This window comes from Xenopus laevis, chromosome 1S (genome assembly GCF_017654675.1).
Source record: "Xenopus laevis strain J_2021 chromosome 1S, Xenopus_laevis_v10.1, whole genome shotgun sequence".
In the NCBI taxonomy this organism is placed as follows: Eukaryota; Metazoa; Chordata; class Amphibia; order Anura; family Pipidae; genus Xenopus; species Xenopus laevis.
The window spans coordinates 174317670-174343053 of NC_054372.1; the positions used below are offsets into that span (position 1 = coordinate 174317670).

The 25384-nt window shown below is 39.0% G+C and overlaps 1 protein-coding gene across 3 annotated transcripts in view; it reads right to left on the bottom strand.

The window, feature by feature from the left end:
* Positions 1-10147: 10147 nt before the first annotated feature.
* The window catches only part of homer1.S (homer scaffold protein 1 S homeolog), a 53161-nt gene continuing 37924 nt past the window's right edge, over positions 10148-25384 (bottom strand). For all 3 annotated transcript variants that reach the window (XM_018244464.2, XM_018244465.2, XM_041580526.1), the window contains 4 exons: positions 17421-17577; positions 14466-14576; positions 13515-13595; positions 10148-10852 (listed from right to left, as the gene is read on the bottom strand). In XM_018244464.2, the coding sequence (XP_018099953.1) occupies positions 10664-10852; positions 13515-13595; positions 14466-14576; positions 17421-17577 (538 nt within the window). In that variant the 3' untranslated portion in view covers positions 10148-10663. The remainder of the gene's footprint in view (positions 10853-13514; positions 13596-14465; positions 14577-17420; positions 17578-25384) is intronic.

The following is a 25384-nucleotide window of genomic DNA, read 5'->3' on the forward strand; positions in this document are numbered from 1 at the left end:
CAACCAAATCCAAACCCTAATTTGCTTATGTCAAATGAAGGAAAGATTCCGGGGGGAATGGGATTGTTTCATGAGTCAGACCCAGAGAAGTGAAAGAGATAAGAGAACAGAGAAACACTGCTTTTACCTGCAATTAAACATGAACATAACTTAATGCCTGTATATTTGAAAGTGGCTTAAACTGATTTTTTTCTCATGGGTATCAATTCCTTTCTGGACCCTGACCTGATTAGTTCTGGGGGGGTAGTCACATGTTAGCGCTCTTCTTTTACCATGAAATCACTTTAGTGACCCGAAATGTCAATGACGCAGTTCCCAGTCCCAGCTCAGTTCCTCGGGAGTATTTAATAAGCAACAAGAGTATCAGTTTGTAAGCAAGCCTTTCTATATAGACACACACATATATATATATATATATATATATATATATATATATATATATATATATATATATATATATATATATATATATATATATACTGTATACACAGCAATACAACAAACACAACCATATTCTAATCTGCCTTTCTGCCTCACTTCCTGTATTATTAGTTATTATGTTGGTTTTCTGTTTATTTTTATTTTGTTTTTACTCTCATGAGCTGAAATACTTTGTACTGAATCGCGTTTCCCATATAAACCTATGTAACGACATACTCACAGTTTTTGGTGCTTCAGACATTCATTTTGGTTTCTTTTAATAAAGGTTATTTATTTCAAGCCTTATCTTTGTCTCGTCTTTGTGTCTTTATGTGAATAGTATTGTGACACTTACATACTATATATTATATATCCCCTTATCATCAGTCAGTGGCGCTTCCTCTCATTATGGACACTCCCATCAAGAGACAAGGGGGCAAATTCCCTAACCGGCAAAAAATTGCCAGCGACGGCTTCACAGCCATTGCAACACTTCGCCAGGTGTAAATTTCCTAATTCACTAAAGTGCGAAGTTTAGGGAGCCGAACGCTGGAGAATTTTCGTTAGTCACTTCGCCCAATGGGACACTGGAGATCTAAAATTCCACACCCATTCAAATGGTTGGAGCCTCCCTGGGTAATGCTAATGGATGTCTTTGGAGGTTATTCAGGCCCAAGGGACTCCCTGTAACATGCCTTGTGTCTAATTATAGTGAAAACATGGCCTCCATGTATCCTCCTGTACTTCCATAATGCACCACGGATTGGTGGACAATAATAGTCATCCAAAAGATAAATGGTTAGCATAAACACTCCTATTGTTAAAGACTCACGAGTAGAGGGATGTCCTAAGTGCTCCAGGTTCTCCGCTCAAAGGAGTCAACATAAACCGTATAGCAACAAAAAAAGGAGGGTGCTGGAAAATACTTTTTGGTACAATCATCTCAAGCCTTACGCGTTTCGTGTCTAGATGACACTTAGAGGCAGATTCATCAAGGGTGGAATTGAAAATTCAAAGTAAAAAAAAAAATTCAAATTTCGAGCTATTTTTGTGTACCTCTACTAGGGAATAGTCCAAATTCAATCTGAATTTGAAAAAAAATGTACTGTCTCTTTAAAAATTTGACTTTGACCATTCGCCATCTAAAACCTTCTGAATTGCTGTTTTAGCCTATGGGGGACCTCCTTGAACCCATTTGGAGTCAATTGGTGGACTTTGAAAAATCAGTTTTTGGTTTTTTTTTAAAATACTTTGAATCGAATTCCATCTTACTTTGATTCGAACGATCGAAATACAGCCTATTCATCCGCAAAAAAAACTTAAATAAATTTCGATTGGTATTTTTTTATTCGAATTTCGAAGTTATGGGAGTTCAAAAAAACTCCCATTACTACGAAATTCGGCCCTTGATAAATCTGCCCCTTAATCATAGGCTCAACTCGTGTCAATGATCAAGTGTCATCTGGACATGAAACGCGTAAGGCTTGAGATGAGTGTTCAATAAAGTATTTTCCTTCTTTGTACAATAATAGTGTCATACACCAGACTCCCAGTCACCAGCTGCTCATCTTCCTATAATACTTCAATATATTCATCATTAATAAACATCTGCCTCCTTGTTTATTAGGTTTGGGGTGGATGGAAGCCCTAAGCTTTAATAATAATATTTAATAATACCTAAAGTCCCGTGGAGCAGATTTTGTCTGGCACCACTGATATTGTGTGGAATGAAAACCCCTGCCAGTACTTTTCAGGCAATTGTAGCATGACGAGACACGTTAAAGGAGAAGGAAACCCTCTGGGCGCAAAACCCCTCCCCAGTGTTGCCTCCACCCCCCTGGCCTACCTGTCCCCCTGGGCAAATGCCCCTAACTTGTTACTCACCCCTCTGCTCAGGTCCTGTCCACGGAGTTCACAGTCGCCATCTTCTCCCACGCACATTCGGCGCATGCGCAGTAGATCCGTACCGGTAAATGTTCCTACTGCGCATGCGCCAGAAGACGCCGGCCAAAGCAGGAAGAAGACGCGCGTGGGAGAAGATGGCGACTGTGAACACCGTGGACAGGACCTGCGCAGAGGGGTCAGTAACAAGTTAGGGGCATTTGCCCAGGGGGACAGGTAGGCCAGGAGGGAGGGGGGAGGGGTTTTGCGCCCAGGGGGTTTCCTTCTCCTTTAAAGGGGTGGTTCACCTTGAGGTTAACTTTTAGTATGTTATATAATGGCCAATTCTAAGCAACTTTTCAATTGGTCTTCAATTTTGTTTTTTTATAGTTTTTGAATTATTTGCCTTCTTTTTATGACTCTTTCCAGCTTTCAAATGCGGCCATCTAAAATACAAATGCTCTGTAAGGTTACACATTTATTGTTATTATTACTTTTTATTTCTCGTCTTTCTATTCAGGCCTTCTGCAATTTATTTTCCAGTCTCTCATTCAAATCAGTGAATGGTTACTAGGGTAATTTGGACCCTAGCAACCAGACTACTGAAAGTGCAAACTGAAGAGCTGCTGAATAAAAAGCTAAATAACTCAAACACCACAAATAAAAAATGAAAACCAACTGCAAATTGTTTTAAAGGCGAACAATCCCTTTAAAGGAACAGTTCAGTATAAAAATAAAAACTGGGTAAATAAAAATTGTTTCTAATATAGTTAGTTAGGCAAAAATGTAATGTATAAAGGCTGGAGAGACTGGATGTCTAAAATAAAAGCCAGAACACTACTTCCTGCTTTTCAGCTCTCTAACTCTGAGTTTGTAATTGATCCTCAGCATTCAGCTCAGATTTCAAAAGCAACAGTTATGACCCATGTGGCCTCCCCTCAAGTCTCTGATTGGTTACTGCCTGGTAACCAATCAGTGGAAACCAAGAGAGCTGCAAAGCAGGAAGTAGTGTTCTGGCTATTATGTTACATCCAGTCACTCCAGCCTTTATACATTACATTTTGTTTACACTAACTGTATTAGAAACATTTTTTATTTTGCACAGCCTATCGATTAATCTAGTTTTTATTATTACACTGAACAATTCCTTTAAACTGCTTTCATGCTGCACCTGAAAAGTATAGGGAATAACAGGGATGTCTATTTGGGGGTGTTTTGCTATTCAGTGAAAACTTTGGAGAACTTAAAGTGATACTGACACTAAAAATTTTCTTTTCAAAATATTAATCTACATTAAAAGTTACATATAGTTCACGTTGCTGCTATTTCTGCTTTTGTAAGTAATGTTCCTAAACCTGACTGTTTTGTCAACCTGACTGTCCCATCTCAGTCTGTCAGTTAAGAGTTTCTAATGCTAACGGACTCCTGCTGCACAAATATGGCAGCCCCCACATACAGGGAGTAAGAAAGGTCATGTAAAAGCATCAGGCAAATACTTTTATGGCAAAATTATAAATAGCATTCAAAGACAATGTTATGGTTATTATCTGGTGTCAGTATCTCTTTAAAATCCACTCCATTTAGCATCACTCTTCAAAGGGGACAAACAAATGTATTTGTTATAAATAACAAATAACTTATCAAAGTCCGAATTTATCTCATTTATTATTACATTTTCCCGAAAATTTGCTTTGCGAGAAAAAAAATCAGATTTTCACAATTTATTTTCGGATTTTTCGTCCCATTTTCTGGATTTTTCACTCGAAAACTCAGATTTTTGGCAGAAACCCATCACACATCAAGAAATCATTGGGACATCTCCCATTGTCTTATATTGACTTATCAATCCTTGGGGTTTAAAAAATTCAGAACAATTCCTGATTTTTTAAAAGTCCGATTTTATAAAAAAATAGCAAAATTTTTTGTGATATTTGGAGTTTAGTAAATAACCCCCTATAAGTTCTGCCGCTTAGTAACAGGATGGGTAGGCAACTTGAATTAATACCCAGATGCAGGCACCCGAATGAATGGCACTGGGTCCTAGAGCATCATGCTGAGAGGCTGGGCATCTTGTTAAACTAACAGAAGGGTGAACAGAGGGTGCAAATGCAGGGAAATACCGCTAGAGAACCAGTTTCAGGCTACCAAATGCTGAACCTTGTGCTAAATGTCATCTTTGTGCAGGACAGTGATCCCGAACCCAGAACAAGAACGAAAACATGATTGTCCTACGATCTCAGTCCAACTAGAAATTAGTGGAACTTTTGCATGAGCAGTGCAAATCATGCATGATCACAGTTCTTTGAGGTCAAGAAATGGAGTATGTCCTTGGTTTCTGCATCCCCTATATATGAGCCACCCATCCAATAGGTAACGAGTATGTGCAAAAGGAAACAGATCTACAGTGTAGTAATTTTACTAGTAATAATAGTACTTTGTGTGTAAGCCCTTGAATACAGTACTATCATTTAAGTAATGAGGAACCCAAGCACTGTGCAACCTGAAGAACCTGAGGCAAATCTCACTGGACCAAAGGCGTTTAAAGGGGTGGTTTACCTTTAAAGTAACTTTTATTGTGTTATAGAACGACTAATTCTAAGCAGCTTTTCAATTGGTTCAATAGGTGCGATAAACAAGAAGATTAAAAGGCACATTTATCAAGGGTCCTTTTTCGAATTAATTTGGATTTTTTTTTAAACTCCCCTAATCTCCACTAGTCTAAATTCATTAATTAATTAATAATTTTTTTAAACTCGAACGAATTTAAACAACCCGAAAACTCGAATCCAAATCGATTCCAATTATAAGAACTCGATTTGGATTCGAGTTTCCAAGTTGGTTTAGAGAGTGGGCCTGTGGCCAAAGATAGCACTGAGGAGCAGATTTATCAATGGTCGAATTGAAAATTCTAATTTTTTTATGGTCAAAATTGTCAAATTCGAAAAGGGAGTTATTAAAAAAATATTTAAAAAAAAAAATGAGATTTGCAAGATGTATTATACTTTGACCCTTTAAGAACTCGAATTTGACTAGTCACCACCTAAAACCTGGCAAATTGCCGTTTAAGTCAATGAGAGGCATCCAGGAATCAGTTTGGAGTTGTTTGCAGCCTTTCTGACATTATAGTTTTTTTCGGAGAAAAAACACAAATCGGGTTTTTCGATTCGATACAATTTTGATTCCAGTTTTCTGGTCGATTTAATCCATTCAAGTTTGAAAAATTCTATTTTTTTTTTTTATAAATTTCGATTGGTCGGATTTTGAGTGTTTAGAGGAGTTTTTAAAGAGTATATACCATCATCATCATCAATAACAGGCAAGAGTTTTTTCATGAAGGAAGGGTGAATCTGAAGAGGTCTAGACATCTACACATTATAGTCCAAGGAGTGCTGTAACTATATTGGTGGGTTAGGGTTGCCACCTGGCCGGTATTTTACCGGTCTAGCCGGTAAAACACCTGCCAATGCTGGGGCCGATATTACAAATTTACCGGCAATGTAGTTAACAAAAGTCCTTGGCCCGTTTCCAATCCGCTCGAATCTTTTCGCCGCCTTCTGACCATCGTGCGGCATGGCCCCACCCCCTTTTATGTCATGGCCCGCCCCTTTTTATATCACAACCTGCCCTTCTACCTCACGACCCACCCCTTTTGTTCCCGCCCCCATCACTGGGCAGTAGAAATTTTATGAAAAGGTGGCAACCCTAATTGGTGTCCATGCTCATTATTTAACCTTATTGTGGCAGTCCCCCCACCTGTGTCTTACTTACCCTTTAACAATAACAAAACAGTTCAACACACAGTGGAAAAAAAAACACTTGGGTTTATTTTGTAAAAAGATGGCAAACATGGGTTCTAATTTTTTAATGCCACTAAAATACAGGTTCAAATTGATGTCCAATTGAGATTTGCGCCTGTAGAAAACAAAGCAAGGTGAGATTCAGGTTTCAGAATGTCTAATTGTAAAGCTTTATTCATGTGGTTTGGATTCCATTGGAGCAGTGATCTACTACCTTATGCCCTCCAGCTGCTGGGGATGATGGGAGTTATAGTTGAATTACAGCCGGGCAGTCATAGGTTGCAGATCTCCACTAAGAGATTTGTCAGATTTAGGTGACATTAGCCGGCTTGGAGGTCAGTGCTTTCAAGTCTAATGCTGAACAGGGATGGGTTACACTTTACAGTCCCAGTATACAAATGGCAGTAGGGCCCAAAATCTGATTAGCAGTGCAATGCAAGATATGCAGCAGCTCCATTCACTGGGAGCTAATGATCCTACAAATTCCAAACTTATAATGGTTCCCTGGCTGTACATAAAGGCAGGCTACAGAAGCAGGTTCCATGATGCCGTTCCAGTCGGAGTTGATTTAAAGGATAAGTAAACCTTCAAAATAATTGAATGTAAAATAGATGAGGGGGTTATTCTAAGAATGTTTGCAATGTACAATAATTATTTATTTTGTTTTTATTCCAAGATATTAAGGGATACATGTACTGTTAACATGAACGAATTTTGAAATAGAAACTGTATAGATTTGCGCACTGCCTTAATCCTTTGTCAGTAGCATGCGTCAATCCTCTCACAGAGATGTACCAATCATCCCAGGATATCCACTAAAAGTTGAAAGAGAGGAGAGCACTCAAACGCAGGTTAACCGCTTGTGATTATTTTTTATTCATGCTGCTTTACACGACATGTTTCGGGCAGGTGTTGCCCTTTCTCAAGTGAAAGAGAAAGAGAAAGGGCAACACCTGCCCGAAACATGTCGTGTAAAGCAGCATGAATAAAAATAATCACAAGCGGTTAACCTGCGTTTGAGTGCTCTCCTCTCTTTCAACTTTTAATGAACGAATTTTGTTACAACAGCGCCACCTGCTGGTCAGTTTTCAACCAGTCTGACCACCAAGTAGTCAAAAGATATCAGAAGAAAGAAAGAGACTGCTTAGGAAAGATGTGAGAAAGGTTTCTATTTTTTTCCTAAGCAGAAGAACATAAGAGCAGCCTCTTTCTTTCTCCTAACAACTTCCTTGACTATTTGGTGGTCAGACTAGTCAGATGCTGACCAGCAGGTGGTGCTGTTGTAAAAAAAACAAATTTATATTAACAGTATATGTATCCCTTAATATCTTGGAATAAAAACCAAAATAAATAATGAATGTACATTGCAAAAGTTCTTAGAATAGTACCCTCATCAATTTTACATTCACTTATTTTAGAGGTTTACTTATACTTTAAGCATAGCTTCTCAACAGCAGCCCAGACACACTGAGCATGTGCAGTGCCACTGCCACTCATAAAGGTGACTTGACATGATCCAAGATGGCGCACTACTGTGGAAGGCCTAGATTATTACTGATACACTGATGCCTCCCCTCTGGCCTGGTACATTAATTTCAGTACATGAAATACAGCATTACTGGCTATATTATTTTGAAGTCTTTATTTCACCATTTAGTTTGACTGTTAGTAGTGCTGTAACTTGAAACTGAGAGACTCCATTGTATGACTTGGACCAGAGCCCTGACTACTATTGTTTTTCTTTATTTCCATCGGCACCCATTACACAGGCTTATTGTATACGGGAGTAAATACTGCATTACACCCTCAAAACATCTCCTAACACTCATAGCTACAGGAACAAGGCAACATCTTTCCAGTGAATAACCCCCAGGGGGAACTTTAGCAATGGTAAAGTCAAATTTTGCCTCAAATCATACTCAAACAGGACCATCAACCTAAGTGCAAGTTCCCTGTTCTAGGAAATGGACAGGGCCTTCTCCCTTGGAGGGTGTGGCTAAATTGTGACAAACAGGAAGTATTGCTATGTAAACACAGCATTGCCTTCAAGCAGTCCCATCTCAACTGCTCCTCTGTCAGATGCTCCTCTGAGGGCAAAAAAAAGATTTTAGTGTATTTTTTTAAAATTAGAATCAAACCCCAAGCTTGTGGGCAGGTGCCGAAATCACTTTAATCCAACCAAAAACATAAAATGGCATTGCTGGCATAAATCTGCTCCAAGTTCAGTGGCCCTCTATCCCCCAACCCCCGCTATTTGTACAAGCAATCTCTCGTTATAGAAAAATTACAGTTAAAATATTATATTAAATCATGGCACGAGACTTCCTAGAGGATGAAGGGGCTCAGCCGCCGGCCCCCGTTTCCTAGGAACAGCCCTATCAGTCAAGTCAAAGTCAGAAGGTTCGGACATTGTCTTTAAATAAGATTGAGAACAAACAGGGTTCCTAATATCTCTCACTACAGAAGTAAACATTTTGCATTCATTTCAAAACATACTCATATCTCATAAACAGATTAAAGTCCACATGGTAAACGTGTTTTTTTTTTATATGTGTATATATATATATATATATATATATATATATATATATATATATATATATATATATACTGTATATACACAGGTATGGAATACCTCCCAACATTTTGGAAACAAAAAGAGTGACATTTTTTTGACCACGCCCATTTACAAAATTTGGCAGGTTATGAAAGTTTGAACATATTTCTGTTTTTTTTTCCAGTTAGTCCAGTTTTGCTAATGAAGGTGAATTCCCCTTTAAGTTGTGAGTCTAACTTTTCCCAAGGGACCTCCTTATCTAAATTGTTACAATTACCTATTTGCTTATTCAACATTGTTACAAAGTATCTTAGGTGCACCTCGTGCCTGTTCTGGGCTCTCTGACAAAAGCCAATTAAGTTAGAAACTTGGTTTCTTTTTCTGGCTGTTCAGTGCAGAGAAAATTAGGGCTTTCCAGTACAGATGTGTTGAGCTCTCAAAAGCGGGACTGTCCCGCTCAAAACTGGAGAATTGGGAGGTATGGCATCAATTATCCGGAAACCTGCTATCCAGAATGCAGTCTCCCATAGACTCTATTATAATAAAATAATCCAGATTTAAAAAAATGATTTCCTTTTTCTCTGTAATAATAAAACAGTAGCTTGTACTTGATCCAAACTAAGATATAATGAATCCTTATTGGAAGCCTGTTGGGTTTATTTAATGTTTACATGATTTTTTAGTAGAATTAAGGTATGAAGATTCAAATTACAGAAAGATCCATTATCCGGAAAACCCCAGGTCCCGAGCATTCAGTATAACAGGTCCCATACCTGTATATATATATATATATATATATATATATATAATATATATATATATATATATATATATATATATATATATATATATATATATATATATACACTCTTCAGATATATCTGAAATAACAACCTAAAACTGCCCCCGGACACAGCTGCCTTTGGAATTGGGTTTACAGTATATTAGAAGCTGATAGTTAAATAAATGGCATTAAAATCATGAAGGAAAAATAAACAGCCGGACGTGGTTAAAGAAGAGCAGGATGAGCTTGATAGAGAAACCTCTTCCAGTAGAAAAAGGAAGAACTTTGTACAACTGGTTGGAGAACTGGAGGAACGGTGAGCGGTTAAAGATGCATCTTCTCTCCCTCCTGGCAAGGTTAATAATGCACTTCATTTATTTATTTTCTTCCAACAGTGCAAAAATATCCTGAGAAAAATGTTCCAATTACAACGAAAATACAGAGGGCGCCTCCCGTCATGAAGTTCAGCACAAAACACTGCAAGAATAGATCGTAGTATTTAAAAAAAAAATGAAATAAAATCCTTTAGAAAATAAAGATGATCTTTAAATGCTGCCAGGGCCGGAGTTAGGGGAGAGTGGCGGCTGGGGTGATACAGCAGGACTGGAATTAAAATCTGAGGGTAAAAATGATGTGAATCAGAGATGGACATGATCAACCTGGACCCCTCCAGCAGAGAGTTATGGCTGGAGGGGCACAACTTGGATATCCCTGATGTATTTACTGAAAACATTAGGATGGAACTGTTGACATATATTTTTTGTCACCCAGTGGGGAGCCAGGCAAAAGCCCAATTCTGCTCTACCCTAAAACTGACCCAGAATATCGTGTATAACACAGTCCACTAATGTTTAATACTTTCTATACTGTCTACAAAGCAAAAAGAGGATTTCTTTAAAACTACGGTTGCGGAATACGAATAACCAGAAACATTCGGTGCTAGAGTTCATCTGGCAGCGAATGTGTTAAAGTTCATTATGGCCAATAATGGAATAGGAGGTAATTTGTATTTCAAGTTTTATTTTGTTTTTTGTTCTTTTTTATTTGTTTTTAAATTTCCCCTCTTTTTAGATAGTTCAGTCTAAATTTTTATACGTCACCCAACTAAAAATTTTGCAACCCATTCTGGTTTTGTGCAACGTGGAGGCAGAGCCCATCCTAGTGCTGTCATGAGAGACAGTGCATCTTTAAGAAGAGGGGAAAGCCATTGGCGCTGGTCTCTTTCTAGCTGCACTCTAACAGTTTGGCCAGGTTGTCTCGGAGTTCGGTGAGTTCAAAGATTTTTCCATCCAGGATTTCTAAAAGGGTCTTCAAGTTATTGCGGAAAGCGTCCTGCTCGTTCTGACTTTTCTCCAACCGTTGCTCTAAGTCACTTAATTGTCCTTCCATGTCTTTGTTATGCATTTCTACCTCCTGTAAAGACACAAATAGCTGCTTACAGCATCCACTTAAAGGACATATTGACTTTTAAAATGCATTTTTAGTAGGATAATGGTACTCTAACAATATTCAGGTAGTCAGTGTTTTCACTTTATGAATTATTGAACTTTTTGTTTTGCAGTTCTTCCTCTTGGAATTCTAACCGCTCTGGTTGCTAGGGGTCATGCATCAGATGAAAAATAATAACAATAAAAAGGCCTCACAATCACTGTATTTTCTGGTTTTCAATGTCAATTGAAAGACATGTCAAGGAGTTGTTCAAATAAGGGTTGACTACCCTTGGTAAACAACAGTACTAATGACCTTCAAGGGCCTTGGTGCAGAACAATGATAGGCAAACTATTTTTATCGTCTGCCAGTGGCGTAGCAGGTATAGTAGGGAGAGATGGTGTCTATAGTAACAGTGGGATAATAGTCTCTGGGAAAGGACTGTGGGATAGCAGGTATAGTAGGGAGAGATGGTGCCTATAATAACAGTGGGATAATAGTCTCTGGGAAGGGACTGTGGCTGTGGGATAGAAGGTATAGTAGGGAGAGATGGTACCTATAGTAGCAGTGGATAATAGTCTCTGGGAAGGGACTGTGACTGTGGAATAGCACATATAGTAGGAAGAGATGGTGCCTATAGTAACAGTTGGATAATAGTCTCTGGGAAGGGAGTGTGACTGTTGGATAGCAGTATAGTAGGGAGATGGTGCCTATAGTAGCAGTGGGATAATAGTCTCTGGGAAGGGAGTGTGGCTGTGGGCTAGTAGTATAGTAGGGATATGGTACCTATAGTAGCAGTGGGATAATAGTCTCTGGGAAGGGAGTGTGGCTGTGGGATAGCAGTATAGTAGGGAGATGGTGCCTATAGTAACAGTGGGATAATAGTCTCTGGGAAGGGACTCTGGCTGTGGGATAGCAGTATAGTAGGGAGATGGTGCCTATAGTAGCAGTGGGATAATAGTCTCTGGGAAGGGACTGTGGCTGTGGGATAGCAGTATAGTAGGGAGATGGTGCCTATAGTAGCAGTGTGGCTGTGGGATAAGAGGTATATGTGTGACAGTTGGGATTAGGGTTGCCACCTCTTGCGACGCTCAACTGCGGACAGGGCAGTGACATGTTGGGGGCAGGGCTTCAATCTCAGAGAATCCTGCCCAGTTTTCCTAATTTGGAAAACTGGGCAGGTGGCAACTCTATTTGACATAAAAGCATCTGACATTTGGTCAGCAAGTATAGTAATGTGCAGGGAGCCATAATTTAGTTCTAAAAGAGGAAACTTGCTTCAAGTCAGCTCCTTGTATAAGATGAAAGCTGTCACTCATGCCAGGTTTCCAAGACAACTAAAAATGGTACTACTTTTTAGCTGGAAAGAACCGCTCACACTACTGATGTATAAATATAAATGCTGTGAGCATCCTCATACACCGGTGTCTTTTTTTAGTGTTAAACAGGCTGGGCAAACCCACAGGACTTGCAGCACAATACTTTCCTAGTGGGTAAATATCCCAACCCACCCGCTGCTACATTTCTTCGCCCTTCTTTTATATATTTGCCATAGCTGGTTTAAAGGAACCGTTTAGTGTAAAAATAAAAACTGGATAAATAGATCGGCTGTGCAAAATAAAAAATGTTTCCAATATAGTTAGTTAGCCAAAAATGTAATGTATAAAGGCTGGAGTGACTGGATGCTTAACATAACAGAACACTACTTCCTGCTTTTCAGCTCCCTAACTCTGAGTTAGTCAGTAACTTGAAGGGCGGCCACATGGGACATAACTGTTCAGTGAGTTTGCAATTCAGTTCAGTGAGTTTGCAATATGACCCATGTGCCCCCCCCTTCAAGTCACTGATTGGTTACTGCTTGGTAACCAAGAGCTGAAAAGCAGGAAGTAGTGTTCTGGCTATTATGTTATGTCATGCAAAGACAATCTGGCAAAGCCAATCCAGTGTGTGACCTTGACACAGACTTTAATATGTGTTCAACAACCCAATTGACTGAGGGCAATCCCACAGCAGGCCCGGACTAGTAATCTGTAGGTTCAGGCACATGCCAGAGGGGCTGCTGTAAGATGCCATAGACATTCACTATTTAGTGAGTTGGCGGGAGGCTGTTTGGGCCTCTGTGTACTTGGAATGCCAGGGCTTATTATGACTTCCTGTCCTACAGTATTGATCCAACATTATACCTAGAACACTAGTTTTTAGCCATTCTTATATACGGCCAGAAACTATCCAACCCTTCGGCCCAGGGGGAAAGGGATGCTGCTGCCATGAAGCAAGTTGATAAAATCGCCTCAGGCATAAGTAGCGTGCAAGTTACCAGGGGAGGCAAAAACAGCCGCTGGTGCAAAAACACGAGCAATGCATCCCCCAGGCCCACTCCAGAGTTCAGACTGGTAAGCATCAGGTGCAAAGGGGGGGCAGCATCAAAAAGGCCTACTCAGGACGGAAAGGACCCCCTAAATGTTGCTGCTTTTAATTTGCTTATTGAATAATTGCAAATAACTGTATAATCAAACTAATTCATTTATGAATTAGTTTAAATAAATAGAAAATATAAGCTACTTCGTAATGACACTTTTTTTTTTTGGCCTGGTTAAACTTTGAGCAATAACTGGTTATAAAGGCATGAGATGCAACAAGAAAGTACCTGTAATTTTTGGCTCAAAGAATCCTTCTGATCTTGCAACTCTTTCGCATGTTCGACCTCTTCTTTCAACCTTTCTATCTCCTAGATTCACAAAGAATGAGTGAGAAAAGCACATATAGAAATAATAACGAACATGTGGATTATAATTGCCTCTAACAATCTACCATTAAAAGCAGGGCAACAACGATCAATAACTGCACACTTACTGCAAATCCAAGATACATATACTATATATATATATAAATATATAATATATATATATATATACACACAGTCATATCGGCACTCACCATTCTATTAGTCAATAGCCGGGTGCTCACCAATAATAATCCAACTGTTTTTTGCACAAAACACATCAATAAACTTTTAACCACATTCCCAATAGGAATTGTGTGTCATGAGTGCTTTCTACTATATATATATATGTATAAAAAATACACAAAAGCCATGAATATCTTGTAAATTATATCCTTATAAACGGTGAGTTCTGATGTCATCAGTTATAAACGGTGAGTTCTGATGTCATCTCGTGTTTTTATATGGCCATGAAACTCCTCGGTAACTTATAATATCCTTATAATTGACAAGAGGGGGTACTTTATTCACAATATATATATAGTGAATAAAGTACCCCCTCTTGTAAAATATAAGGATATTATTAGTTACCGAGGAGTTTCATGACCATATAAAAACACGAGGCCGAAGGCCGAGTGTTTTTATACAGGTCATGGAACTCCGAGGTAACTTCTAATATCCTCATATTTTACAACTGGGGGTACTTTATTTATTATAATACACAAATTTTAGTAAGTCATGTGACAGAAATGATATCACTACTCACCGTTTATAACTGATGACATCACTACTCACCGTTTATAAGGATTTAATTTACAGGATATTCATGGCTTTTGTGTATTATATATATATATAAAATATGATTAAAAGAATCACCTCTTCTTTCTTTTTCAGTGTGGTTTCTAGTTCTTGTATCTTCTGATTCAGTTCCGTCTTGTGAGACTGCACAGCATTAGCTTGATTGCTCAGACATTCTAATTCGCTCACCTATTAATATATAAAAAGATAAGATAAAAGGGATTTTTTTAATGAGAACGTGATATACTTGTAGGCTTGGTAAAGGGAACTGGCAAAGAGTCTGAAAATATCAACTACTGCCTTGATTTGTAGTAATTGTTTCAGCAAAAGAGACACGTGGTTGTTACTATATTTATTATACATACAAATAATTATACATATATATATATATATATATATGTATAATTATGTGACTCCTACAGCAGACCATAATTTATGATAGTGACCGGTGAATGTAAATTTAAAATAATATTCCACTATATGCTTAGGCTTATGGCACAGGTTGCAGTTTCACCCTGTATGTGTGAGAATTGAAACAACTGTAATGCAGATGTCACTGCGCACATGGAGGGGATTTCAGCCAGGAAAAGTAACATGTGCCCAGGGGCGTAACTATAGAGGAAGCAGACCCTGCGGTTGCAGGGGGGCCCAGGAGTGTAGGGGGCCCAGTGAGACCCTAATTAATGAGTATTTAATATATCTTGGTAAAATAGGCCAACTTATAAGTATTTTGGGGCCCTAAATTGAATTTGCTATGGGGCCCAGTAAAAACTACTTACGCCACTGCATGTGCCATTGGCATAAGGGGCAGGTTGAGCAGTGGCAGGATTAGGGGTGTACTGGTGTCTTCCTCACTAGCATTTCTATATGATCCCTAGAACTTCATTCAAGTGGATAATCATTTCAAACAACATTTTGCATTGCCTGAGCTTTCAGGATTCTTCAGATGTCATTTACTTTAGCTCCTGCCCCCTGCAACAGGAATAGGGTTGCCACCTTTTGGCCAGGTTGAATGCAGGGCCATGACTCTGCAGGGTGCGGATTGTGGTGTCAGGGTGGGGATTTGACTGTGATTGGCCAATCATCATGTCAATCATAGGGAATCCTGTCCAGTTTTCCTAATTTGGAAAAATGGGCAGGCCTTCAAAAAACCGGGCTGTCTGGGGTCAAAACCGGACAGGTGCCAACCCTAATCACACTGGCAGAGGCAAGGTAGCTCTGTTCTCACACTATAGGGCAAGCATAAGAACAGCGCTCCTTTTCAACGACTAGCGCCTGCTTATATTATGTGTGTGTTAGGGGGCAGGAGCAAAACACTTTACATGCCGCCCCCTCAAGTCACACACAGGCAGGACTATAATCATGGGACAGACACAACTCCTTGTGTTCCATTGTGTTGCATGTTCTGCTGGGTGGAGTGCAAAAGTGCAAAAGATATGACAGTTTGTGAATGAATTGTTTCATCTCAGACGAGCTGTAGCATAGTGTTTTCCTATAATTGATTAAATAGTGATTTACAGTATATACATTTGCTTTGATATATGAATCAAATCTTAGGGTTGAGTCAAGTAAAACCAACAGATTGTGGGACAGCTATTGTCCAATGTTTAAGGTACAGTGTCTTTGTTCTAGGTGTATTGCTGGGTAAACCAGTTAACATAGGTATTGTTATCCAGCAAATACCCTTGGAATAAACATACAGACCACAGATAGACAATACACTATACAGACAATTTATTTGAGTAACAAAATAAGGCTTGTTACAAAGTTAATACACTGACCAGTTCGAATTTTGTGTTTTATGACAAAGGTTTGCACACATTATTGCACAAGTTAGCACTTGGGTTGGTGGTTTGCTAAGAACTCTGGTATAAAAGGAGCCCCCAATTAACACCAGGAGCTTCGTCTAGGTCTCCTGAAAGAGTGCCAGGATCTTTTGGATCATCCTTGATTATTGTAAACCTAAAGGTCATGCGTTAAAGATTGTGTGGCTCCCTGATTTGTGCAGAATTAATGCAGAACTGGCTATTTCTTGTAGCTTAAATCCTACAAAGATACTGTAAGTAAATCTGTTTGAGTCTACTTTTACTTGTGTGTGTGTAAGTTATTGCTCACTAACAGTTCATCAGAAGGCTTAACCATTCATCCTGCATATTTTATTATTTGTTTTTAATGCTAATTAATACAAATTATTAACATGAATAAAGGGCTCATCCCTTTATTACAACAGCCAAAGTAAAGACTGTTCTGTGATCGGTTTAAATCTCAGAGATCACTAGACAACGGCAATTTAAGTTTTTTTCAGATATTCAATAAACATAATTATATTTTATATACTGAATTATTGAACCAGCCTAAAGTTTCAGCTTGTCAATAGCAGCAATGATCCAGGACTTCAAACTTGTCACAGGGGGTCACCATCTTGGGGATCACATGTTCAGTGGGCTCTGAGCAGCTGTTGAGAAGCTAAGCTTAGGGGTCGTCGCAAATGGTCAAAAGAAAATTAGGTTTGTCTGTAATATAAGCTAATGTTACAGGGCTGATTATTAAATTCTGATGCTAATTGCACTGGTTTCTGTGCTGCCATGTAGTAATTATCTGTATTAATTACTAATCAGTCTTATATTGTGACATTTCTATTCTATGTGTACTGTATATTGTGAGTGGGTCCCTAAGCTCAGTAAGTGACAGCAGCACAGAGCATGTGCAATGAATCAGCAGAAAAGAGGATGGGGAGCTACTGGGGCATCTTTGGAGACACCGATTTTCCCTGCTAAAGGCAATTGGTTGTCTGGGGCTGGTACAGAAGCCCAAAACATAATGTACAACATTTCTAGCTACTTCTTTAGTTTGACTTTCCTTGTCCTTTAAGAGGTGAAACAGTAATATACATTTTTTAGGTCATTCGGTTTCTCATTAGCATAGAATAAAGCAGGTGTATTAGTGAGTATAATAATAGCTGCCAGTCACCAGCTAGTTAATGGGCAGCCATCGCTGGGATCCCCCGTCTCTGTACAAGATGTCAGTACAAACCCGTTTGTGTAGACGCTCTGCTTCCTCTTGATAGGCTGCAAGCTGTTGCTTCCATTGTTTCACATTGGCAGTAGACTCCAGCAAGGCTGCTGTGAGTTTGGCATTATTTCCTTTAAGTGTAGCCAGTTCTGCTTCCCAATGCTTGTTGATTGCAGAACTGCCAAAAATAGAAGGAGCATTTGGTAGGAGAACTCATTCAGTAATAACGATATACACTTGACACATGGAAAACGCACATTCTCACTCCCTATGCTCATGGCTGGTCACATCTTCCATTTTATAAATGTATCAGCTATAAAATATGTCACCCCCTCATTAAAAATAATCTAATAAAAAAAAAAGGATTGTGTTTCATCGGGTTTCAATTCCATTGTTCATCTCATATGATGCATAACATTTTCCTCTATGTTAGTGATTTCGGGCTGCACATTTCTCAAACTGTGGTTCCGGCAAGAGCAGCGTCTGGATGCCCAGACTTAATAGCGATTAGGGTAAGATATTGGGAGAAACTAGATAGTACTACTAAATAGTCCTAGTTTAACTGGAGGCAAGTTTGGCTGTGGCTCCAGTGGATATTTACTGGCCACTATTCTGCCTCAGGGCCATGGAAAATTTAAATTTAATATAAGCTTCCGCATACTGAAATAGGAAACTTTCTAAATACAATCAATCAAATTCTGTACCATTTCTGAAATAATCAAGTTTATGTTCACTATCCCTCCCTCAGCATCTGTTTCTATTCATTCTCTCTTCATGCAGCAGTTGGGTGTCAGATAATCATTGACAGTTAAATCCAATATATCTTATAGGGGGACTCCTTTTGCCTAGAAGATGTATTAGAGCTCACTCTATTAAAATCACCAGACATCATGTCTCTCTACATGCAGAATTTGTGCAAAAGGCAGTTATTTTGTTAGATTTCTGTTTGTACTGGAATCAGTTATTTGAGTGAGCTCTAATGCAGGGGTCCCCACCACCGGGCCTGGGCCACGGACAGTCCTGAACTGGACCGCCGAACAATGAACGCGGTGCACAGAATTTGACACCGGCGTGCCCAAATTGGACACTGACCCCCCCGACCCCCCCGATAACCCCCTCCGACAACCTCCCCAACCCCTGGATAAGAGATCCCACACATGTATTCATAATTTTTGTTATTTAACATCCTATTCAGTACTTCACTGGTTGCTAGGCTATATAAGACCGAGCAACTAGATAATTGATGTTATACAGCTGAACAGAAAAAAAAGATAACTATAAAAACCACAAAAAATAAAAAATGAAGACAAATTGCAAGCTGTTACAAAATATCAATATCTACATCATATTCAAAGTTTATCTAAAGCTGAACAACCGCTTTAAGAAAAAAAAGGTTGCAGAATAAAACAGTAGAGCTTGTACTGAATATACTGTAGTCATATAACCCCACTCCCCAAGTAAACTGCCTTGTGCATTATAATAGTCTTGTAGTTGAAGCACGTAGGGGACATATTGAGAGTCAATAACAGATACAAGGTGACATTGCACCACTATGCCAAGTCCTTCCTCTATGTAAATGGTTTCTTTTATCCATCAGGGCTAAAATCTTCTAAATAATTTACAAAGGACAAGTGTGCATGACACGCATGAAAGGGCTCACATTTGCAGCAGAATAATTATGTATGTTACAGCTTTCATGGGTAGGGGACACAGAGGCATAGGACTAAGTAGAGAGAGAGAAGGGGAGATACAGCAGATACAGGACAAGGTACAAGGCTTACTGAGCTAGACAAAAGGAGACCATGCCAATGATTGAAGAATATAAAGTTCACTTCAACAGTCTTTCTTTTATTACTACTGGCCAGTGCAATGGTGAGAACGGGCATCATGCTTCACCAGCCGACTGGCCGCTGCGGGTGCATCGGAGGCAGGCCGGGAGCAGTTTGACTGGTGATCACAAATTTACCGGCAGCTACATTGCCAGTAAATTTGTAATACCGGCCCCTGGCCTTGGCTAGTATTTTACCGGCTAGGCCGGTGAAATATCGGCCAGGTGTCAACCCTAATCCTGGATGATACCACCTGTGCCAAGTGGCTTCAGCACAGGAGACAGTCAGCAGCACTAAATGAAATTATTATGCAAGGGATGGAAGTACCTTTAAAAGAAATAGGTTTTCTAAGAATTCATTTATTGGTAGATGCTGGATAAACAGATACAGACTTTCAATGTAATTGAAACATGTTTACTTTTTAATGTTACTGTTCCTTTAAACTCCCTCTGCCCCACCCCCCACTCAACCCTGCTCAAATTTTAATGTAGATTCCTTTACATTTAAGATCTGCACATAGTGTAAGAGAACGGCGGAACGCAGAGAAGGATTACATTATCACTAAAATTAGGATACAATTAGTAGAACAAAAAGTACATTTCTACTTAGCCGGCATTTAATTGCTAGCGAGAGATATAGTATTAAACCTATTTAGCTATGACAGAAAAAGAACCTGTTAATTCTAGGAAAGGCCTAATGTTTGAAATTGCAACATAATTATCACAATTAGACGAAGTGCTGCCTTTTCTACCAGTTGGCACTGCCGTGTCTGCTCTGTCTTTTGCCTTTTTCTCAGGGACAATTTATTAGCACTTAGAAATGAGCACTTTATAATATTTACAGGCCTATACAGCAGTGGCCCCTAACCTTTTTTGGCCCAGGGACTGGTTTTGATTAAAAAATTTTTGCAAGGACCAGGAGGGGGGTCGAGGGGGTCGGAAGGGGTCAGCGGCAACTGCGCGTCCAATTCTGCACACCGGCGTTAGTTGCGGGCTATGCTCGGCGGCCCATACGTTGTAGGACGGGAAATCAGTAAATGAGAATTAGTTTCTTAAGTATATGGTCTAGATATTTGAGTATTTTAGAGGAGAGTAAAAGGAAATTCATTAAGAATTGCATGGATTTTGAAAATAGTTCCCCCGTCTTACAAACATAATTGTTGACTCATTCACACTGATAGAGTAGTACTCTCTTATATTGTCTTCATCTTTATCTGGATGTCAAACAGAATTTTTTTTGATTTCTTATATTACTTTTGTTAAGTGTTTATTTGGTGTTTTAAACGTCAGACTTTGCATTATCATACGACATGTTTTAATGTTCTAACTCTTTGTAACCTGCAGTTAACTTGTTGAAAGTAATTAGCTGGTTTATGTTGAAATCAATAAAAAGATTTGCGATTGTGGCCATAGGGTTGCTGAAAAGAAATTTCCCAAAGCACCAGTGGTATTGCCGAGAAAACTTCAGACGAATCGCTCTGAGTGCCATCCCGCCGGTGATGTACATTCTAGTTCGGGGAGATTAGTCACCCCGAAGAAGAGGAGATTTGTCGCCGAGCAACTAATCTCCCCGAATCTGCCTGTGTGTTTTGACCCTTACTCTGTTATAATAAACTAGTACCTTGTATTTGTTTGTAGCTAACTAAGAAATAATTACTCATTAATAGATGCCTTATTGTATCCTACTGGGTTTAATGAATGTTTAAATGATTTTTTAGTAGAAGTGGGAAATCCCAATTACAGAAAGAATCCTTCTCTCGAAAACCATTATTGATGTTGCTAAATTTGACCCCTTTTGGTTCTACCTGGTTGATATTAAACTCAGCTCCACTTTAATTCCGATCCTCACGTCGGCTTCCATCACTCCTGAAAATAATCTTTAGAATGAATGCTGTATATTAGAGCGGCAGCTTTGCTATCAGAATCTCTGATCACAATACGCAGCCACGGGCCATGAAAGCAGTTTTGTTCTACGGAAAGTAGGTCACTTGTGAAAAATAAATCCCATTAGTTTCGCCATATGGAGTATTATTTGGTAGAGCAGATACATGTTAATATGTGATCTCACCAAAGTAAATGAGGGACAACAGATTTACAGAAGGATAATTCTCTATAGATGCTAATGTTCCGCTCACACCAGCAGTTAGACCAGTGATCCCCAACCAGTAGCTCGTGAGCAACATGTTGCTCTCCAACCCCTTGGATGTTGCTCTGAGTGGCCTTAAAGCAGCTGCTTATTTTTGAATTCCAGGCTTCGAGGAAAGTTTTAGTTGTATACAAACCAGGTGCACTGCCAAACAGAGCCTCAATGTAGGTTAACAATCCACATAGGGGCTACCAAATGGCCAAACACAGCCCTTATTTGGCAGCCCAGGAACATATTTCATGCTTGTGTTGCTCCCCAGCTGCTTTTACTTCTGAATGTTGCTCACGGGTTGTAAAGGTTGGGGATCCCTGAGTTAGACAATCCTGCCCTCCCAGTTGTGCTTGTTAGAAAGCTATTTCCATTTCTGTTCATTTCTTACAAAGAACATAACTGATTTCAGAATTATTACAACAAAACAACTAAACAATTCCAACAACTGCAATGATAAAATGGGGAAATATTGTGAAGTCTCTTGCATGACTGTTAGGACCTTATTTATCAAAGTCCAAATTTTTTTTAAATAAAAAAAGTCAGACCAAACTAGACTCCATGATTTGTCCTTATGTATTATTAAAAAAAAAATCACGAATTAATCGGTTTAGGGAAAAACACGAGAAAATCATACGATTTTTTTAGAGATTTTTCATGAAAAGCTCAGTTTTTTTGTATTTTTGCCCGAAAAGTCTGAAATAGTCAGGCTAATTCCAGCACAGACCAATGAAACTTCCAAATAATATAGGTGCCGCTCCCCAACCGCGGCAGGTCTGAGATGCTGGATTTCTGGATTTAGACTTTATGCAGCCTCGGGGATTAATAAATCCAGAAAAATTTTAGGTTTTTTTTCCCAGTAAAAATTCAAATTTCTCAATTTTGATTAATAACCCTCTTAGTGTCAGTGCCAGTGTTTTTATCTTAATATCAGCATTTCGTCTCTCATTCTCCCATGTGAAGTAATGTTATCATAGGCTCCTTCTCTCAGCCTGCAGTCGGAAAATAGTGTGATTATGCGTTCAAAGAGGTGGTAGTCTGTTACAGAATGGCCTATTCTAAGCAACCTTTCAACTGGTCTTCCTTATTTATTTTTTACAGATTGAATTATTTGCCTTTTGCTACTTATATTACTCATCTTTGTATTCAAGCTTTCTCCTATTCATATTCCAGTCTTATTCAAATCAATGCATGGTTGATATGGTAATTTGGACCCTAGCAACCAGATGGCTAAAATTGCAGACTTGAGAGCCGCTGAATGACAAGCTGAATAACACCACAAATAACCACAAAAATAGTAAATAAAATGAAAACCAATTGCAAATTATCACAGAATATCAGTCTCTACATCAGTGATCCCCAACCAGTGGCTTGCAAGCAACATGTTGTTTACCAACCCCTAAACCCCCTAAGTAGGTTCTTATTCTTGAATTCTTGGCTTGAGGCACATTTTGGTTGCTTAAAGCCAGCCAAACAAAGCTTCCTTTAGGGTCAGGGCACACGGGCAGACTCAGAAGAAATCTCCCCGAACTGCCTCCCTCGGAGTGATTTGTTTGCCAAAATTGCCCGAAGTTGCCTCATGAGGAAACGTATACCCCGAGGCTGCTGAAAGTCTGAATCCGAAAATACTCCATCTCCAAGCTGTCATGGTCCTGTAGAAATCAATGGCAAAGATCCCATTTCGAATTTGAAGATATCATGGTCAAGTGCTGAGTTTCATCCAATAATCCGAAAGATTTGAGCATTTTGGGCATAAAACCCGAAAAAAAATCAATTTATTTTCTGCAAAAACTCGAATTTTTAGTTTTGTTCCGAACAGATTTTATTGAGTTTTTTCAATGATAAATAAGGTCAAATCGTGGATTCTAGTTTGGTCAGACTTTTTTAATGTAATAAAATCAGAAAAAATTCATATTTTGAAAAGTACCCCCCTTAAAGGAGAAGGAAAGCTACCGGAGCAGTTTATTGCCAATAGATTAGCCGCAATAGTGCAAGCTATAACACTATATTTATTCTGCAGAATTCTTTACCATACCTGAATAACAGCTCTAGAAGCTCTCTCTGTTTGTTTAGGATAGCAGCTGCCATTTTAGCTTGGTGTGACATCACTTCCTGCCTGAGCAGGGAGGGAGAGAGGAGCAAACTGAACATGCTCAAGCACATGCCCTGGAGGTTTAAGCTGAAAACAGGAAGTCTGATACAGAAGCCCATGAGTACACAATAGAAGGAAAGAAATGCTGTGTTTCTTTTGACAGAGGACTCAGAGCAACATTACTTTGGGGGTTTACGGGTGTATTTATATAGACCATTCTGATAAAGCTTACTTAATTTTAGCCTTTCCTTCTCCTTTAATTGTAAGATGGATGCAGCCAACATGAATTTACCTATGGGGTTTGCTCAAGGGAAAGTCTATAAGTCGGACGATATGTTGATAAGTTATAAGACATGACATTTACCTTTCACGCGTTAACATAACCACCTCTTCTATCCGTTAATTTCCATCCACTTTGCTTTTTTTAAAACCGTGGCATGACTTAATCATATTGGCACTGAGCAATTGCTTTTTATGCTACATACAAATTAGAGCTTTTGTGAAGATTATTAAGGTCTAGTAATTCAGCGCTGGGTTGGGTAAGGCTAAAATTGGACAAGAGTCACGAAAATAACATTCCTTTCTAAAGGGCACTTGTAAATGTAAAAAGCATTTCCGGCTCTAGAGCAGCTTGTGTAGGACATTTAGGAGCAATTCCCTTACAGACCACTGTCTGTGCATTTTTAGCTATAAAAAGCATTTGTTTTTATAACTACTGGGCTTTTAGCAATGGGAAAATGCTGCAAAGGAGGTACATTTGGCTGGATGCGTAGATTATAATTCTGCCCTAAATGATCACTGACATTAGGTAACCTTGCAAGACTTTTTGAATTTATTAAGCTTTTCAAAGAGGCATTTTACACAGCAGCTTCCCACAGTCGTTTAAAAGAACTGTGATTGTCCTTATTGGTGTTGCAATTATTTTAAAATGACTGCTGTTTTACAGGAACCAGGTCATGATGGCAAAGGTATATTGATGCATTTCTCTCCAGCAGAGGCTCCTCGGGACAGCTTTAACATATATAAAATAGTTCTATTTGAAACTTCTATTTACAGGTATGGGATCTGTTATCTGGAAACCCGTTATCCGGAAAGCTCCTAATTAAGGAAAGGCTGTCTCCCATAGACTGCATTTTATTTAAATAATTTTTAAAAATGATTTCCTCTCTGTAATAATAAAACAGTACCTTGTAATTGATCCAAACTAAGATATAATTAACTCTTATTGGAGGCAAAACCAGCCTATTGGGTTAATTTAATGTTTACATGATTTTCTAGTAGACTTAAGGTATGAAGAGCCAAATTAAGATGAGATCCGTTATATGGAAAACCACAAATATTCTGGATAACAGGTCGAATAGCTGTAGTTAGATTAAAGGGATACTGTCATGGGAAAAAAATTTTTTTTCAAAATGAATCAGTTAATAGTGCTGCTCCAGCAGAATTCTGCACTGAAATCCATTTCTCAAAAGAGCAAACAGATTTTTTGATATTCAGTTTTGAAATCTGACATGGGGCTAGACATATTGTCAATTTCCCAGCTGCCCCAAGTCATGTGACTTGTGCTCTGATAAACTTCAGTCACTCTTTACTGCTGTACTGCAAGTTGGAGTGATATCACCCCCCCCCCAGCAGCCAAACAAAAGAACAATGGGAAGGTAACCAGATAACAGCTCCCTAACACAAGATAACAGCTGCCTGGTAGATCTAAGAACAGCACTCAATAGTAAAAACCCATGTCCCACTGAGACACATTCAGTTACATTGAGAAGGAAAAACAGCAGCCTGCCAGAAAGCATTTCTCTCCTAAAGTGCAGGCACAAGTCACATGACCAGGGGCAGCTGGGAAATTGACAAAATGTCTAGACCCATGTCAGATTTCAAAATTGAATATAAAAAAATCTGTTTGCTTTTTTGAGAAATGGACAGTG